Source organism: Zalophus californianus, chromosome 6 (genome assembly GCF_009762305.2).
Source record: "Zalophus californianus isolate mZalCal1 chromosome 6, mZalCal1.pri.v2, whole genome shotgun sequence".
NCBI classification, from domain to species: domain Eukaryota; kingdom Metazoa; phylum Chordata; class Mammalia; order Carnivora; family Otariidae; genus Zalophus; species Zalophus californianus.
In genome coordinates, this window is record NC_045600.1 from 133,388,769 (window position 1) to 133,409,600 (window position 20,832).

At 39.1% G+C, this 20,832-nt stretch overlaps 1 protein-coding gene across 10 annotated transcripts in view; it reads right to left on the reverse strand.

Moving 5' to 3' along the window:
- Positions 1 to 20,832, reverse strand: part of MCTP2 (multiple C2 and transmembrane domain containing 2) — a 237,405-nt gene that overhangs the window by 94,485 nt on the left and 122,088 nt on the right. For all 10 annotated transcript variants that reach the window (XM_027571097.2, XM_027571096.2, XM_027571102.2 and 7 more), the window contains 2 exons: positions 14,628 to 14,730; positions 12,015 to 12,117 (listed from right to left, as the gene is read on the reverse strand). In XM_027571097.2, coding sequence (XP_027426898.1) covers positions 12,015 to 12,117; positions 14,628 to 14,730 — 206 coding nt within the window. The remainder of the gene's footprint in view (positions 1 to 12,014; positions 12,118 to 14,627; positions 14,731 to 20,832) is intronic.

Consider the following 20,832-nt stretch of genomic DNA (forward strand, 5'->3'; position numbering starts at 1 on the left):
AAATAATTTTAAATCTTCTTAAATATGCTTTAGCATCGTAAATATGAGTAACTTTTTAAAAAGTTGGGTGAATAAACTGATTTTTTAGTCCAAAAGATACGACGTTCATTTTTTAAAAGACAGGATTTTTTTAAATCAGCGTATAACAGAAGTTGGTTATGTGAAACAGGGAACGAAATCATTTTCTCATCTCGAACTCTCCTTAAAGAATTATCATTATTATGCTTTGCTATAAATTTCCTTGATGTGACCAGTTACCAACTGATGCAACAGAAAAGTTAATCAGAATCAATATGTGTAAATAAATCCATCAATTGGTTTAGGGAGGGAAGATACATGTTTAAGAGCAAAATCCAAACTGAGGAGTCCTACTGATTCCGCCCAGCTTGACCCTCATGTGAAAAAGTGGAGAACATCTGGGTATAAACAAGCATGCTGCTAATCAGACACTTTTCTTTCCATGCAAAGGGGGTTAATACTTTAATGTGACATCACAATACAACAGTTGGTCCCAGCTGATGCACAGACAAAATGACTCTCAAATAAAATATGAAGAGGACAGACATGAGGCTGGGTAAGAGGAAAATAAATACTCTTTAATTGGTACTGATTCACATTCATATCCCTACTTGGAAGCAGGTCTGCTTCCAATGGCATGAGTGGCAAACAGCATGGGAAATTACAATGCCCACAAGGTTATTATTTGCCCGGACACAAAGTCAACCACCAGCCAGTGGAGATGGTATTGAATTCATTACCCCAGACCCTCACCACTTATATGCCACCCCTCCTCTCTTCCAAAGCCATCCATCCCACCCAACACCCAGCTCTGAACCTTGGAAATGACAGAAAACGTTGGTGTACCCAGCATTTATCAACTCCTCTCTCTAAAATATAAGCTATCTTCCAAAAGTAATATATATTAATTATAAGAAATGTGTAAAATTTATAAAAATGGTTTAAAAATGCTTTTACAATATTACATTTTAAGCAAGTAAACACATCTCTAGTTTTTAATGTACATTTACATTTATTTACCTTGTGAAAATAGGATCGTAGTGTATTGGATAAAATTTGGGACTTCAGAGACAGATGAACTGTTTAAATTCTAACTCTGCCTCAAATTGGCTGAATAAGTTTGGACAAGTTACAAAACTCCCCCTGCTTGTCAGTTTCCTAATCCGTAAAATGTGAATAAAAAATGATACATATCTCAGAGGTTGCTATGAAATAATCAGCAGAAAGCAGTAAAGGACAGTGACAAGTAGAAATTGCTTGTTAAATAATATCTTTTAGTCTTAATTTATATATTTTAATCATTTGTCTTTTAGATTTAAAAAAAAAAAAGCATAAGAAACATTCCCCAACATAACAAACTCTTGTATATAACTTGGAATAGTGCTTCACCTTATGAAGACTCTACAATTAACAATCCTTCACTGCAGATCACTAAGGCTCTCTCCAATTTTTAACTGTAAACACTGTGATGATTTTATACATAGCTATCTTTGTGTGTCCATGATGCATGTCCAAAAATAAATTCCTAGAGGTAGAATGGTTGAGTCATAGGATATACCTATTCTTGTGGTTTTGCCCAAGTATTGCCAGTAAGCCCTCCTAAAATGCGACATTAATTTCTACCGCTAGCCTCAGTGAATAAGCCTATCCATTTCCTTGCAACTTTGCCAACTGCAGGCATTTTTATTTAATATACAGCAATTTCATAGGAAGAAAATGGCCTCAGGTTGTTTTAATATGTTTTTTTTTCCAACTAATGAGACTGAACATTGTCTTTCCTATGTTTATTAACAGTGGGCCATGGTAGGACTGGGAAGCCAGACTTAGATTCAATTCCCATTTCTGGCATTTAGCATCTGTGTGGCCACGAGTAATTACTGCATCTCTCCCAGGCTCAGTTGCCTCTCTAAAACAGATACCTAGAATATAAATGCTCAGAGATATGTGCAGATTAAATTTTAATCCATTTTACTGAAGCACCTCCTACGAGGCTTGTACCAAGTCATGTTCCCTCCAACAGCATTGGAGAGAGTACTTCGTCATCACTGATAATGAAAAATCTTTACCATATTTGTTAATCCAATTGCTTACACTAATTTGATCATTTAAGTTACTACCACAAGGGTGATGAAGATGACAGATTACACTGTAAGTGGGTACTGTGGGCTACTGTACTCACTCACATTCCTCAAACCATTTAAATCCTCACCACAGCCTCCAAGGCAGACATCATCATCTTCATTTCATCAAGGAAGAAACAGAGACAGAGAGGTTAAGTAACTTGTCAAAAATCACACAGCCAATTAGGAGACAAGACTGGGGGCCAACCCAGGTGGTCTACTCCATCCTCTGCACTTTTACGGGCCATTATCATTATTGAATAAACCATGAGCCACTCATATGCTTATTAGCTATTTGGATTTCCACCTGTTTGAATTAATTTTTCTGCTAGATTGACTTGTCTCTTCCTTACAGATTAAAAAACAAAAACCTTCTATGTTAGTGATATTAGCCATTTGTTTCTATGTTGCAAGTATTTTTGACCTTGCGTTTTAATCTCCAATGGCAAATTTTTGTTTTCACCATGTTTATATCTTCAGATTTTTTTTCCCTTTATCATTCCTGTTTTTCAGTTGTTTATATAGGACTTACCCATCATTTTAACAGTTTTATTTAGGAAGTTTCTTCCAATTGTTTGACCTTTAATTCATGGCAAAATAGTTGCTGTGTTCGATGTAACACACTGATGCATTTTTCCCTGATGAGTAAGCAACTGACTTTCCCAGAATCCCTTATACAGTGATCACTTCGTTTATTCTTTTCCATCATCTTTTTTTCATACAGTTCTAGAACTTCCTCACATAGGTCTTAAGCATTATAGTTGTTTCTGTTTCCTGCTGTTAAACTCTTTGATGCTTTAAGTTTTTTAAATGTTTTCCTACTGGGTAAGGCCACTGATTTTTTTTTTCCTGATTTTGATCTTGCTTAACACCTCACTGACCTTTTTTTATTTCAAGATGCTGAGTTTATTAATTTCCTTTATATTTATATACAGATGATAGCTGACATCAGATAGCTAGTATTGTTTTTTCTTCATTCAAATATAATTTCTTATGTTTTTACATTGGCCGGATTTGACATAAAAAGCTTTATTTTAACTTATAAGCACAGAACCTCATTAAATTTGAAATCTCTCTAATCATTCAACAGTAAGTCTGATGTTTGTGATGCTTCTGATAGATCTCCTTCATCATGGTAAGGCAATACCAATTACTAATTTATTAGACTATTTTTTTCATAATCAAGAACAGATGTTAAATTTTATTAAATGACCCTTTCACATCTGTTGAAATTGCCAAGTTTTTTTTCTCCCTTAATATATTAATAATATAAATTACACAATTCAGTTTCCTAATGTGCTTTCATGGTCTTTCATGAAAGGCAGATGATTTCCCTTTTTGTTAAATCTGTGTTTTTGATATCAGAATTCTTCTAGTCTCAGGGAATAAATTCACAAATTTCCCATTTTCTCTTATGTCCTTAACCCATTTCAGTAATGTAAGAATTGCTTGGGCCCTTAAGGTTTTAAGAAACTTGCTCATTAAACAATTTGAATCTGTTATTTTCTTATCTGGAGAAGAGGACGCAGGGAAAAAAGGGTGGAATTACTTGATGATTATTTTCTGACATTTCCATAATTATTTCACTGAAGAATGATTTCAGGAGGCACATAGGTAGCTCGGTCATTAAGTGTCTGCCTTCGGCTCAGGTCATGATCCCAGGGTCCTGGGATCGAGCCCCACATCGGGCTCCCTGCTCAGCAGGAAGCCTGCTTCTCCTTCTGCCTCTGCCACTCCCCCTGCTTGTGTTCCCTCTCTCTCTAATAAATAAAATCTTAAAAAAAAAAAAAATGAATGAATTCAGTACCTGATACTCATGTTTATCTAACTGTATTTTAAACATATTTTTTCTTGCTATTTTTACACATTAATTTTTCCAAATGGGGAGCTATATTATATTTATAATAATCTGGGGAGATTTTATATCTCGTAACACCCACATTCCCTTGAGGTATATCCCTAATCAAGTTTTCTTCCATACTCTTCAGTAAGATTTAGTTATGTTCTTCACAGTGATCCCCATATTTCTTATTTCCTTATTCTTAATAATATATGTTTTTCTTTTTTTCATCAGCCTTGTAACTGGCCTCTCCATTTCAATGGGCTTTAGAGAAACGAATACTTGGATTTATGAGATATTTTCTACATTTTTGTTCTTTTTATAATCTTCATAAATTCCTTTCTAACTTTCTTAATTCTACTTAATCTTTTGTTGTGATGTTTAATTGATTTTCAACCTTTATTGTTTAATTATAAAAGCATTCAAAGTAAGGATTTCCTCTGAATAATACTTCTGGCCTTTATCCAATAGCTTGTATATATAGTATTTTGCTGCTAATTTCTAAAAAGTCTGTAACTGTAGCTTTGGTATCTACATTAGTTATGTAGGATTTTTTTTTTAACCAAGTGTTTTGATACTTGTTTCATTTTTGTTATTAATTTGTATTTCCCCAACACCATGATCACAATATAGTTTTTGCCTTTTTGGAATCTACTAAGGCATTTGTGAGCCCACAACATGATCAGAAATTAAGCACATTGCATGGGTATTTGAGCAGAATATTTTATATATTAATGTGTGTGTAGACACACATTAGATCAAACTTATTGTTTATTCTCTAAAATTTGAGAGTCACTGCGTTAGTATGCCAAAACTTCATCTGAGAACTTGCCGAAAAAGGAACTTTCCAAGGTCTCATCCCCAGAAATTTAGTAGCTGTGGGATGGTGTGCATGAACTGTAACTTTCAGCATCTACTTCATGGAACTTGGACTTTCAAGCAATTGGGCCTTTAAGAAACATCACTTTACAGCCTTGTTTTTTGTTTCTGATATTTTTTAAGCTGCATAGATAATATAATCATTTTGTGTTTCTAAGCTGGTGATTTTTTCTTGTATTTCAAAATTTTTTAAAGACTTTATTTATTTGTCAGAGAGAGAGAGAACACAAGCAGGGGGCGTGGCAGGCAGAGGGAGAAGCAGACTCCCAGCTGAGCAGGGAGCCCGATGCGGGACTCGATCCCAGGACCCTGGGATCATGACCTGAGCCGAAGACAGATGCTTAACCAACTGAGCCACCCTGGCTTCCCTCTTGTATTTCAAAGATATATATATATATATATATACACACTTCTATAAGAAACTATTCACATAATGATTCCTGTCTGCTCTAAGTTTATTGGTAATGAAATCGTTTTTGGACCCATGAAATAACCTCCTCTGCATGTTTCTGACTTACCACTTACTTACATTTAGGTGTAATACTTTTGCCCACCCATTTCTGTTTTACATTTGAGGGATCTCAAAGCAGCTAGATTTTACTCTTTTACTCAGTGTAAGAAGTTTTTCCATTTAATAGAAAAGTTTAACCCATTCAGCACTTACCAGCATGTGCAGGATGCTCAGATTTATACTTGCTACCTTCTTGTGCCAAGACATCAGAGGAAATCCACGGGGCATTCCTCCTCCCTTAGCCTGTCCATCCTAACCAAATCCTATCCACGTTATATACTACATACGGTTCATGATAACTCCAGCATGTTAAAGGCACCCTTTCCTAGTTTCCAGGGCCAATGGACAAATTTGCCTCATTTTATCTTTCATTCTTTATTTCAAAGTACATACTGGAGCAGAATTAGGCAGGAAGGAGAGTTGAATGTTTATGTTTTAGCCATTTTAAATTTTTTAGGTGGCTACACATCCATAAATATTAAAATAAAATATATTATTTATTTCAGTGGCCAAAATTTCAGCACGAACTCTAAGAAAAAATACGATTGTGTAAATGTGTCCATTACAATATATAAAACCTACCACAGGTGAAACAGGCAAATACTTAATTGGAAATGCAAATGAAGCCATGTATGGACATTTATTTGGTACAAGCAATTATAGAAAATTTGTCCCATAAAACTAATTAAGTGAAGCTGTTCCTATGCAGGGGGATTCACAGAGAATGCTAAGGGCTGCACAAAGACTGTGCTTCTGATCATGATTTCACCTGCATGTGTTGGCATGGCTTGCAAAGAAGGTCTCTGACTTGGATCAAAAGGTAGGACCTCCTCAGATTACAGATAATTTTTTTCTTAGATATTAGGAAATAATGATAAATAGAGAGATGCTTTCCCTATTTTACAGAAAGCTGATTTTCAAAGTCTTCCTATATGGGGCCATTCCATAATTTCTGAGATGATAAACACATGTCTGCATAAAAAGAAATGTCCTGGAGGACAAGAACCCAGATTGATTTCCAGGACAAAATTAGACTCCTTAACTGAGAATAGATGTGTTTAAATAAATCTAATGGAATCGGATAATAATTCGGAGATAGTGTCTATGCTGGAAATATTTTAAAACTCTAAAATAAGTTTACTGTTTTCCAATGCATACCTACTGTGTTATTGATTAGATGATATTTGGAGTTATGTGAAAATGGGCAAATATTGGAAGTCTTCAGATGATAATCCAGGCCAGCTGCAATTTTCTATTGTTTTTAGTCATGAGTAACAAGTTTTACATATCTATATGACCCTTTTTTTTAAGATTTTATTTATTTACTTGAGAGAGAGAGAACACAAGCAGGCAGAGAGAGAGAGGGAGAAGCAGACTCCCCCCTAAGCAGGAAGCCTGATGTGGGACTCGATGTCAGGACCATGAGATCATGACCTGAGCTGAAACCAAGAGCCAGACACTTAGCTGACTGAACACCCACGTGCCCCTCTATATAACCCTTTAAAAAGCAACTATTTTATTAAAAAACTTGAACAGAAATGAAATACATGGAAGGATGACCCAGTGGCCTGGATTCTTTCAATTCTGTATTATCTGAGCATATGTACATGCTTTGAACACTTCACTGCATTAACAGATATACTGATTTTAGAACATGGATTTTAAATAAGCCAATAGTCAGCCAGCGCATTCACCCTGATTAAAAGATACAGTAAATTCAGAATAGGCTTTTTATTTAACAGGCTGAAACACACTTAGCACATTATCATTTTGAGAGATTAAAAGTTGAAGTACATTCAATACTTTATACTTAGACATTTTGAAATGTAGTTTGCATTTTCTCTGAAAGTGTAAATCAAGTTTCAGTTTATGACTTGATTAAAGAAAATGTATTCTCACAAAAATAAATATTCATACTCTTCTCCAAGAAATACAATTTTTGTTTTTAAATAGAAAATAAGGCATTATTGAATACTACTTCAAATCCTATAAAGGTAACAGTGGAGCACCGACTATTCCAATTTTATAATTCTCTCTCATATTAAAAAAGCAGAGAAATAAGACCTTCTCCTAAGAGGCACAAAATACAAAATATAAGGGTTCTCTCTTTGACGCTTATTTCTGGAGTTTCAACCAATCCCTCCAGGAAAAATCTCCCTTCCTCTCTAACTTGCTTCATACCGGAGCCAAAACTTTCTTCCTAGTCAACTGCTCTGATATCTCCATCCCCAGGCTGAAAGCCTGCAGGTTCTCCCTGCTAACAGAATAAGCCCCAACCTCCCTCAACCCTTCTTGAGCAGCCCTCAACCCTCCCTCGCCAGCCTCCCCGCTTGCCCTGAGCACCAGGCCCCGTAGGCCCCTGTTTCCAGGAAGTGGCCTTTCTCTTACCCCTGGCTTCTCCACTTCTGCTCTCCCCTCTGCTTGGAATGGCCTTTCTTTACCTCACCCACCAGTCATGATCAACATCAGGCTCCTTCTCGGCCAGCTCAAACTCCCCACTTCATAAAGTCTTCCTAAAATTAAATCCATTCCTCCTGCTCTATGTTTTCTTGTTCCTTTTATTTAGCACTTAATATTTTAGATCTTGCATAAGCACAGAGAACAAACTGGTGATCTCCAGAGGGAAGGGGAAGGGGGATGGGCAAAATGGATGAAGGGAGTGGGAGGTCACCGCTTCCGATTATAGAAGGAGTAAATCATGGGGATGAAAGGCACAGCGTAAGGATTTTAGTCAATGGTCTTGTAACAGTGTTGTCTGGTGACGGGTGGTAGACTTGTTGCGTCACTGTATTGTATACTCATGTGACATTCTATGTCATCTATATTGCAATAGAGAAAAAAAGCATTTCGGGTCTTCCGTGTTCATTACACAGGCATCACCCAAGATGCAAGTCTTCGACTCTGTGCCCTACTACCTGTCCACACTCTATTGCACTGAGACCAGTGGTGGCATGAAGCACATCTTGGTTCTTGCTTTTGGCCTCGTATCTAGTGACAGGGGCTCACCATGGCAGGACAGCATCCTCTTAGGAGCCCAGGCTCGGGCATGAGACTGCCTACTTCAAATCCAGCCTCTACTACAACCCAGCAGCAGGATCCTCGTGTACTTCAGTTTCCTGTTTTGCAAACAGCCATGATAATAAAGCATGCCGAATTAGGTTTTTAGAGAATGAATGATTTCACACATGATACACGCACCGCACAGGGCTGGTTAGTTAAGCACGATGCAATAGATATTAAATAAAGAAAAAAATTGATCTAAATAAATGTGAAAACATACTCTCTAAATCACAAGTTAGAATTACTCAAAAATGGAATGATCAGTGAACTAATGAACTGAAAATCTGCCTGTTATGGATACTGAGGGTTATGGCAATTTTTTTCTATCATATTTATATCTGTATTTGAGGTAGAGAATGAATTTATTTGGAGAGTGCGTGTAGTAGGTGGACCACTGAACATCAGGAAGGGCCAAAATAGATCCTCTGCAAGATCTGATCACTTGCCCCATGTGTCAGTCAAACAATCGGAAGTGAGCCTGAATTGAAACAGCCACACTGAAGAACAGCTGCTGTAACAGCTTCAGCTCAACATTCCAGGCCCCCTAAGCCCCTCATGAGAATGTGGCTCAGGCCACACTGCCTTCACACTTTATGTGGTAGAGAACTGTCAGATCTGGGTTTATTTATTTGTGTGCCACAGCCCTTTAATGTTAGAAACAGAGAATGTAAACGAAATCTGGAACTCCCTGCCTCAAAACTTCCCTGTGGCTTCCCATCGATCCTAAGAGTGAGCCAAAGTCCTTCAAACTTTCAGACCATCAGAGTCTTACCCCTCTCCCATGGCACTCTGTCCCCGTGTCCTTTCTTCTGCATTTGTGATTCTCCCGCAGGCGACTCCATTCCATCCATACTGTCCACCCCAATATTTCTGGGACAGTCAGGGCACTGCCTTAGAGCCTTGGAACTTAGAAGTTTACCTGCCTGGAAGAGTTTCCCCAGATATCCACAGGGTTTTCTTTCTCACCTCCTCAAGTTCTCATTCAAACACCCCCCGAAGTGAGGTCCTACCTGGCCAGCCCATAACTGCACCCCTTCCCCAGACATAATCTTGGAGCTTTGCTTTCTATAGGGCACCTTTCACCATCTAACATGCTGCCTTGCTTTTTGTGGGTTTGTCTGTTCTGTATCCTGCAACCAAAATGTAAGTTCCAAGAGAGAAGATACCTTCCCCACGGTCATTGTTAGAGCAGTACCACCTAAAACGATGAACAATGTCTGGCATAAACTGGACACTCGATAAATATTCTTCAAACAAATGAATGTATAGATCATGGGTAGCTTATCAGCAACTAGAATAAAGTTAGGGGGGTCAGGGGGCTCCTTGCATTTAAATGAAGTCTTTCATAGAATCATTCTACCTTGCATCTTGAAAGATATGGTTTGAAAACTGCATTAACTTAGGTCAGTGGTTCTCCACGGAGAGTGATCCTGCCCCTCCTCAGAACACTTGGCAAGGTCTGCAGACTGTCACAACAGTGATGAGTGGATGGGTCCTCCTGACATCTAGTGGGTAGAAGTCAGAGATCTGCTAAACATCCTACAGTGCACAGGACAGCCCCCCACAACAAAGCATGAGACATTCAAAAATGTCAATCATGGTAAGGTTGAGAAAAGCCACACCTGATTTAGCCAGAGGTAATTACCTTTTTTTTTTTTTTTAAGATTTTATTTATTTATTTGATAGAGCCACAGCAAGAGAGGGAACACAAGCAGGGGCAGTGGGAGAGGAAGAAGCAGGCTTCCTGCTGAGCAGGGAGCCCGATGTGGGGCTCGATCCCAGGACCCAGGGATCATGACCTGAGCCGAAGGCAGGTGCTTAATGACTGAGCCACCCAGGCGCCCCTAGCCAGAGGTAATTCCTTAGATCTAACTCAACAGCATGGAGACATTGTACATAATAAGGGAAAAAGGGAGGGAAGTAAGTGGGTCAATTTGTTGGTATTATAGAAAACCAATTACACAAAACTTTTATACATAAAACAGAGGGAGGTTAAAAATGACACCAAGGGGTGTTCACCCAGCAAGGAATAAAATATGTTACTACAGATTTATCTATAAAAACAAGAGGATGGGGCACCTGGGTGGCTCAGTTGGTTAAGCATCAGACTCGTGATGGTGGCTCAGGTCACAATCTCAGGGTCATCAGATCAATCACCACATCGGGCTCTGCACCCAGTGAGGAGTCTGTTTGAGATTCTCCTTTCTCTCTCCCTCCCCTCCCTTCCTCCCCTCCCTTTGCCCCCCCAACCCAGACATTCTCTTTTTCTTTCTCTCTCAAAAATAAATAAATAAATCTTTAAAAAAAATCAAGAGAAGAAATATCTCTGTCCTGCCCAAAAAATTTGAGGAAAAAAGGAAACTGAATTGTAAAGGAGGGTCTTTGCTTCTTGTTCGTTTAGACCTCTCTAAAATTGTATTCCATGCTCTTGTTACATGTATTAATTCAGGAGTAACTGACAACATTGTAACCAAAAAAAAAGGGAGAAAAATCCCAAATTGCCGTCTCCTCCCTGAGAGTCAGTGTGGTCTGCCGTTGACAGCTCTGAGTATTTGGCAGGAGCCAAATCAACAAGGGAACAGCTGCTCCACCCCTTCTCTTAGAGGAACAGTGGCGACAAGAGAACTTTGGGAGAAATTAACCAGGCGATCAAAAGCTGTAGAGATACTGAGAGATCCAGTGTTTCTCCCACTGTAAGCATCACGTGAGCTAGTCCAATCTCATGGTTAGAGCACAACCTCTCCTGCTACAAAAATGCACTAATAGCTTTGGAGAAATAAGTCTTTGGGAAGAAGTAAATAAAGCCTTATTGACTGATAAGACCATGACATCTCTACAACGAAATATTAACTATTGAATGGAAACCTGAAATTCTCTCTTCTGGAAGAGTACATTTGGTACACACATTAATGTTCAATTAATAGGTGAATGCAGATCCCAGCTTCCCTCCTTTGCCCATGTAAAGGCATTATGTGGTGCTTTCTCCTCTGACTTCATAGGGTATTTTTTCATTCAGCTCTTAGCTTACGGTATGTTATCTTTTAACTAGACTACCGAAATAGCACTCTTTTTCCAAGAGAAGCTCTCTGCTCTCTTCCACAAAGCATTTTTTGAGACTGAAAGCAAACTATTACTATAAAGACAAATAGAACTTTTGAGAAAATGGTCTTCAGTGGAGCTAGGAACAACTTTGCAGTTACCAGCAATTAATCTTTGAAGAAGTGGGTAGTAATGAGGTAATAAAGAAACACATGTATGTTTTTCATTAACAAATGGAAAATCAGTCATAGATCTGTATTCCTTGAAACCAAACAGAAATTCCCATCTTAAGATGGAAAGCCTGAGAATGAATTGAAAGACTAGTCAAAATGTCTTCATTGGTCAAACCAATATTCAACTAAATAGTTGTTACTTTATATCTGAAACTACTGAAAATACTGGAAAAGGATACGGAATAAAAGAGTTGTTTCCTGCTACAGCTGAGCGGATCTTTCCCCCAGATTGACAAAGATAGAACAACTCTAGACCATAGAAAGCTGTCAACTATAAAATTACTTATGCACTGGTATTAACTACAGTAACTTACGGACAGCAAGGGAATGGCAACTTTTCCAAGAAAATCAGGAGGTTTATCTCCATCTTCATCAAACACTGTCACTTCCAAAACATCATGGATATCTTTAATAGGACTGAAACAAGAAATGTACCATGTATTATATACAAAAACACACAAGTGGAGTCTGTTCCATGAAGATCTGAAAACACAGTTTCACTAATTAAGCCTCTATGTCCTTAGAGTATAAAACTACCATTTAATTAAATTCCAAAAATTAAATCAAACTGAACTGTATTCCCAAACCTTCCATCATAGAAGAGTCAGACATCCATATGAAAAAAAGAAAAGTCAACTTTTTTACTATGACATTTTCCATGTATACATGCACTCAAGGGTAGGACTATTAAAGAAACAGGAGGATAAAGAAAAAGAGAGAATGAGGAGGGTAAAAGGACAGTGATTTCAAATAAGCAATAAGATTTTCTTTACATTAAATTAACGAAGAAAAAAATAATGAAGAATCCCCTCTGAAAAAAAAAGGGTGATCAAAATCACTATTTGCTGAGATCCATAGAAAGCTTCCTATTGTTGAAACACAAAATACTAAAAATCCCATGCATGTTTAGAAACATTTTTTAAGTTGACCAGAAACCAGACATCACCTATAATGAAAAATGGAGCCATGGTCACCAGCAATGTGTTGAGCAAACAAGGAACTTTTTCATACGGCAATTTGCAAATCTGCTTAGGCGAGTTAATACACTTCTTATAGATCCTGGGAACTTTCTTTCATCAGTATTTTAGTTTTCAGAGTATAGGCCTTTCCCCTCTTTGGTTAAGTTTGTTCCTAAGTATTTTATTATCTTGGTATAATTATAAATGAGATTTTTTCTTTCTGTTGCTTCATTATTAGTGTACAGGAATGCAACAAATTTCTGTATAATGATTTTGTATCCCAAAACCTTAATGAATTCATTTATCAGTTCTATTACCTTTTTGGTGGAGTCTTTAGGGTTTTCTGTATTACGTCATCTGCAAATAGTGAAAGCTTTACTTCTTCCTTACTAATTTGGATGCCTTTTCTTTTTCTTGTCTGATTGCTGTGGCTAGGACTTCCAGTACTATGTTGAATAAAAGTTGTGAGAGTGGACATCTTTATCTTGTTCCTGTCCTTGGGGGAAAAGCTCTCATTTTTTTCCCACTGAGTATGATGCTAGCTGTGAGTTTTTCATATAAGGCCTTAATTATGTTGAAGTATGTTCCCTCTATGAATGGATGTTGCATTTTGTCAAATGTTTTTTCTGCATCTACTGAAATGATCATATGGGTTTTATCCTCTTGATGTGATGTATCACACTGATTGATTTGCAAATATTGAACCTCCTTGCACCTTGGGAATAAGCCCCACTTGATTGTGGTGCATGATTTTTTTAATGTATTGTTGGGTTTCATTCACTAATATGTTGTTGAGGATTTCTGCATCTATGTTCACCAGAGGTACTGGCTTATAGTTCTCTTTCTTTGTGGGGATCTGGTTTTGGTCTCAGGGTAATGCTGGCCTGAATTTGGGAGTTTTCCTTCCTCTTCTATTTTTTGGAAAAGTTTGAGAAGAATATGTATTAACTCTTCTTTAAGTGTTTGGTAGTGAAACCACATGGTATTGGACTTTTGTTTGTTGGGGAGTTTTTTGATTACTAATTCAATTTCAATCCTTGGGAACTTTCTACTTGGAAATCATCAACTCCATTCAAAATGTATTTTTTCAGTTACAAACACAGCATTTCTTCAGTGTTGTGGGGGAAGTGAACCACCATTTGACCCAAATCAACAGGTGCCTCCCTTTGACGGCCAGGTACCTCAGAATCTAAAGCACACTAAGAAATATATCCAGCCTCCTAAATGCCTGAGTTTGAAAAAAGTGGACAGGGCATCTCTGTGGAGCAGGGCATTCATACAAGCTGAAATACAAAGAGACTTTGGGACTCCTTGAGGAATCACAGATAATCTGTATTTTCCAAAAGCCTCTGGCATAAAACAAGCCTTTAGGCATTACAATAATGTTGTAACATATAAACTTGAATTTTTTTTTAAGATTTTATTTATTTATTTGAGAGAGAGAGAATGAGAGAGAGAGAGCATGAGAGGGAAGAGGGTCAGAGGGAGAAGCAGACTCCCTGCTGAGCAGGGAGCCCGATGTGGGACTCGATCCCAGGACTCCGGGATCATGACCTGAGCCGAAGGCAGTTGCTTAACAATCTGCGCCACCCAGGCGCCCCTATAAACTTGAATTTAAGGCAGGTCCACATTTGTAATTTTCTTTAACCCACGAATGAATTAGTCTAGATATATGAAAGCTTCCATCTACTCACAGATTAATTGAGTTACTGAAAGATCTACTTTACAAATGCCTCCTATATAACTCCCTTGCAGTTCCAAATGGCCTCTTCTATTATTAACACTATACTCTATAAAATGAAAGCATAAAAGGTTTTCAGAAGGAAAAAAACAATAAAATTCATTCTTCGCACATAAAAATGGACAGAAAGTTCCACTCAAGAGCCCCAGCCTGCCCCAAACATATCAAGGATAATTGATCTCTAAGTTAAAACCACTCCTTGATAATCTGGAGGCTAAAGCACTTACAATGTAAAAACTTTGTTCCACTCGGGGTTGAGGTTTTTGTAAATGGTGTGTGTCTGAAGTCGGTCATTGCCTAACTCCAACAAGCAAAAAGGATCACTCTTCCCTGGAAAGAGAACACAGGGCATTGGTCAAGGCAAAGGAATCTTCCCGGTCAGAGACAAATGAATCTCAAAAGTAACAAGAGGCCAAATGAATAAAAGCCATGCACGTTTATACCAATGAAACTATGCTTGCTGAAAAAGCAAACGTGAGCTTCTCCTTCCAGCAAGGCTTGTGTGGGAATTCAGGAAACGGAGAGAACCTGTAAGTTCTGGAACTGTAGCATCCTTCATGGATAGGGACAGATACACAACCCAGATGCAGCCTTGAGAGCCAGTGACCACACAGGTTGCATAGAAGCAGTTATCAGTCTCGCATGTGAGGGAGTCCAGTTTTGTGTTTTGTTTTAATACAGAAGCTCCCCTCTGTTTCCTGCCTAAGATCTCCTCGAGTCGATATAGGGAATCACTCAGCTATCGCTGGAAGTCTATGTTAACCTAGAGGCTTCCTCGGGGTCGTGAGAGAAGGGAGGAAAACTAGGAACGCGGCTACTTAGGAGTTAAAACCACTCTGCAGGGAGTGACCACAAACACGTAGGATCTTACATATTCAGTACATTATGAGAATACAGATGCTACGTTTTTGCTGCTCATAAACATGCAAAAGTAGAATTCCACAAAGCAAGTTCAATGTTTTTATCTTAAAAAAAAAAAAATGAAGCTTAACCCTTACTTCTCTCATCTCACCTCTTCTTTTTCCACCCCACCTCACACATCCTCCAAAAGAAAAAAAAAAAAGGTTAGAAAGTCCCAAATCCAAAGCTGGACCCAGAAAGTTACCGCAAAAAAAAAAAAAAAAAAAAAGCTCTCCCCTTTTGTTGGGTTTGACAGTGGGATCTAGAATTGGAACTCTCAGAATGGATGGCTCTATAATGTCCAAACAACATGAACACACTGCCTGCCTCTGGGGCACATGGACAAAGCGGTGTGTACTAAATTAATTGGGGGCATGAGGACAGATGCTCCGCCAACAAATGGCCAAGGAATCCCAGGCCAGGGTCTAATGCCGAAAGTACTCAGGCTTTCTGACCTACTGGCCTACCATTCAGGCCACTGAACCTCCATCTAATCAACTTAACCAGGCGCTCTGAGGTACCCCATATCAATAGACAGACTGACACATGCAGGAGACTGCATGAAGATTCTATTTCAAAAAAAAAGAAGAAGAGGAAAAACAGATGCATGATTAAGGGTATTAAACAGGAGATTCTGTTCAACTGACTAGTGTTCTAGACACATAGATGCCTGGCCAAAGCTTTTAAGCCAATGCTATGATCTCAGTGGCCAGGAGACAATGACCAAGTCATGGACATAAATGCATGAGTTGGGGTTTTCAATTATAAACATGGAAATGGTCCCTGTCTCAATTTAGTGGGGGAGGAATTTATTAAAATAGTATCAGAGAGCTCTCAGAAGCATTGCAAAGATTGGAAAATCAGGCTTGAAAATTATTAGAAACCAAAGGGTTAGAAATACTCAGGCACAAGAACCTCAGTCACTCTCCCCAGGAAAAGTCTGGCCTGTGCTTCCCAGGAAAACTAGCCTCACAGGGTACTCATGTTACAGGCTTCTGGATGTGGCTGCCTCTAATATGAATTGTCCGCTCCTGATTCTTTGCTGCACTTGATAATAGATGTAAAGGCCTCCAAGAAGGCACCTGACTGCTCCCGCCTCGCCAAGTACCCAGGCCCTAAATGCCAGTGCTCAGAAAAGAAGTGCTAGCTTTTCACCTTCTGTCCACGCACTCAAGGAGGCTCTGACCTCTTCTCCGAAACATGCGATGGGAACCTCCCCAAATGTACAAGGGGTTTCAGATGTTGGGCAGCCACCATCAAACCCACCCAAAAAAAATCCATCTGCATCTCACACAAAAAAAGTCTTGCTTACTTAAAGCAAGTAAGTTTTACTCTGGGAGTGTGTTTTGCAGGGCAAGGGGGTTAGGTTTTGGGTGGGGAGGAGCTGCGGACGGAGGAGAGCAGATTTGCCTCTTTAACAACTGGGAGAGGGAAGAGAACACGTGCTCTCCTCCTCATGCTCAGGCAGAGGACGCTGGCTCACTCAATCCCGGCTGAAACAGCTACTTAACCATTTGTCAGACTGTTAGTAGGTGTCAGGGCTACTCCTCCAGAGACACCAACATGACATGCCATCAGCACTCACTCCAGGGAAACCACCTGACATTTTTAATGAAAGCCCTGGGGTTACTCCACAGCAGGGCCGAGACGCGGCCGGTCCTGTGCATGCACAGGTGGGCTTGAGCTGTGGCCCCCTCTCTCTTGAGCCAGCACACTCTTAGCTATCTCAGCTAATGAGGAACAGACTTCCTTCCAGAACCCGGGAACTTCAGTTATGCATCTCCAAGGAACATACTGCACCAACTCTCTGAAGGTGATTCCATCAAAGCTCATTAAAATGCTGCATTTATTAATATTACAGTATAAACAGGCAGAGAGAAGGAAGAAGAAACAAAGGCATTAAAACATTTATAGTGTCATTTATCTGCACTTTACAGAGCTTTCTTTCCCTTAAAAGGTTCCAGATATATGGGGATTTTCTAGAATTTAAATAATGAATACATTTATTGGAGGTAAAAATGATCTCCCGTAATAAATGAAATGTCCCAATGTTCTCCCAGTGGTACTGAGCAAACAGCACCAGACAGACTGACATATACACACTTGGGTCTGCACTTTTTGTCTCTGTTGAACCTAGTTCTACAGATAAAACATCTAGATGACCTCTTGTACACCCAGATGGCATGTCACCTTGGCACAGTTACACCACTGGCGATTTAGGCTCACAGAAGTGATTTAACACCTTGCCCTCAATAGCCTTTGCTAATCTTCAATACCAGTTGACAATTCATTTCTGTTCCTTGGATGACAAGTAGAGGTTTCTCATTTAAATAATTTTACCTTTATATCAGTTATAGAAGTTGAGTGCAAGTAATAAATGCATTGTAGAGGTAATACCATTCATCTGACAAATATTTATTAAGCACCCACTCTGCTCCTGGCACTGAACCAGGCCCTGACAACCAAGTCATTACTTTTAAGGAACTCTCATAATCATCTCTGCTTTTCAGCAAATGTCACCTTTTCAATGAAAACTTTCCTCGTGCTCCCTGCCAGGAGACTGTGTTGCTCCGATTTCTGACCTCCGACTGTGTGTTTTCCTTACAGTTCTCACATTCCATATCTGTACATTCCTGTTCCATATTCAGTCCTGTATTTCATTTAAGGGTCTGATGCTGGCACACCCAAGGCATGCATACCCCTCCATCCTCCGTGAAGAGTGCCATGCCCCAGTGAGAGGGTCCTGCAGGCTCCTATCGGCAGGTGCTAGCTAGAGGGGGCCACCTGGCTCCTTCTGCTCTATACAAGTAACCATGCTTTAGGCAGCTTCACATTCAGTCCTCACATCAACTCCAAGAGGTGAGGAATGCTTATGCCATTTTGCAGAAGAGGCTCCTGAAGTTCAGAGAGATTTAATGTGGTTGGTCCAAGGCCAAAAAGATTTCATAGCGGAAATGAATCTTAAACCAAGGTTGAGGAGGAGACTTCATTTGGCTAGCAGAAATGGGTGGGTTAATCTTGAGGAGATAAGGACAGATGAGAGCCTTAAATTTATTAACAAGATAGACACACAGATAGATATAGATAAATAGTGGCAATCACGATATGTAAGATTTGGATAAATAAATGCTGAGATTAGCTTGAAGCCTTGAAGGCCATGACCAGTACTTTTCATTTAAATGCATTTTGTTTTTTTCATCCAGCAGCCAGGAGCCACCAGACTGTCAGCACAAGGGGCAGGATTAGAAGAAAGGATTTCTAGAGGAAGATAATTCCTGAAGCTAAGCATGGAACATCATCTCGCTCAGACAAGCTGGGAAGGAGAGGGGGACCAACAGGGCCTTGCCGGACTAGATTTCCACAAACTCTCCCTTCATTCCTTATTTCCAACCATATGCTTACAACCCTAGTAATGGCATACAACCCTAGTAATGGCATATTGGAGCAAATTCTAAGTGCTCATCCTGAAAATCTATTCTCTGACAATTTACCCCACATAATCCATCCTGATCTATCCCCTATTCCCAAACCCTCTGTCGAGGATGGTGTGTCTTTCCCCCACTCCTGACCAGCATGCAGAGATGTGGGGCTCAGAAAGGCTTCCTACTCTGCATGTGGAATGACCTCTCCCTGCAATGCTCTCTCACCCCCCACTCCTAACCAAAAACACAAAGGCCAATTAGCCTCTAAGACCTAGTTCAAGATGTATCATCTTCATAGAACTTTCTCTGCAACCCTAGGCTCCCGGGAGCCTTCCCTCTCCCCCCAACTCCTATGATGATTAATTTGGAAAATTATAAGCCCTCACTGTATGATGTGTCTGCTCCTTTAGTCGACAATTACTTTATGATCCCTGTAATGTGGAAAACACTGTGCTAGAAGCTTCGAGGGATTTTTGAAGAGGAACAAACACTGATCTCTATGGGTGCTGGGTCTAAGTTTCAAGTATGTCCTGCCTTCCTGAGTGACTGCAAGCTTCTGGAATCCAAAGAATGGCCTCTGTGGACTCACACAAGAGAGGACTTGCTTACATTGCTGTTGCAGACATCCAATGCAAGGGGCAGACAAACCTATATTAGGACTGCAAGATCCACAAAGCATGGGAAGGACTTAATTTTGCTGAAATGTTAACTAAATTTCTGATATTCTGCTATTCTAGCACAAACACAGAACATATAAGAGCTAGTGACATAAGAATTTTTCTTTCTTCTAACTCCATTCCCCTGTCACCACTCAAGTTCTACCCCCCCAAAAAAAAACACCATTAGCCAGTGCATTTACCCAACATCTCCCCGTCTCCCCACTGAGGCACTCTCAAAATCCTCCAGGTTTTGGAAAGGCCCTGCAGGCTCTGGAACATGCTGTTCCCTCATTTTAAAATGCTTTTCTTTTACCTCTACTGTGCTAACTCATCTCTGACATCTCAGCTACAACATCACTTCTTATAGGAACACCAGTCAGGTATTCCTTCCGTGAACTTTGGCACCCTGTTCTTGACCTTAGGAGTATAACTGTCATTACAACTGACTCTTGGACAACACGTGTTTGAACTGTGTGGGTCGAGTAATACGTGGATTTTTTTAAATAAATAATATAGTACAATACTGTAAATGAATTTTCTCTTCCGTGATATTAATAACATTTTCTCTAGTTTACTTTATTGTAAAAATACAGTATATAACACACATATGTGTTACTCAACTGTTTTATCTTATCAGTAAGGCTTCAGGTCAACAATAGGCTATCAATAGTTAAAAGTTATATGCCAATTTTTTGCCAATTTTTAACTGCATGGAGTATCAGCACTTCTAAGCCCCTCATTGTTCACATGTCAACCATAAATGCTACCGGTTTAACTAGTCACTTCATGTGAGGCCAAAGACCAATTGCTATCCCCTCTATGACATCACCAGAGCCTACCACAGCCTCTCACAGATATATTTGCTAAATTAAGATAATTAATTACTAAGCACCCAACTAATAAGATCGAAGTGATTCCTTTGTTAATTCACAGAAAACCAAACTGAGTTTATTCACTCTCAGTGTACCAGTAAGTTCAAAACTGCTAAATCTTACATAGATTCCCAAACCCTGCAATGACAAGAGTCCATGTTCTTTAGCAGACTATTAAAGCAGATGGTGAGCCAAAGACAGATTTATATAGTTTCTGATGTGTTTTTAAAAAGTTGGTCTTGATTTGAGCTCAGCCATCCAAGAGGTTCTCAAGGAAATTAAAAGCATTCAATCACTATTGTTAAGCTTTCTAGAAATTGCAATTACAGCTGTCCCTTTGAAAATAGGGCATCTTTAAGAGGAGAAGTATTACTATGGATACAACTTCAAACAGACAATGAAAACAAACCACAAAATGGACAAGTGACTTAAAATCCCCAGTGAACAGTAACTGTAGGACTATTTTTCCTCTGACACAAGTAGTCATGTTCCAGAAAAAAAAAAAAATAACAAGAAACTTAGAGCCAGTGTTATAATTTATAGAAACTACTTAAAAGTCATTATAGCATATGGCTGGAA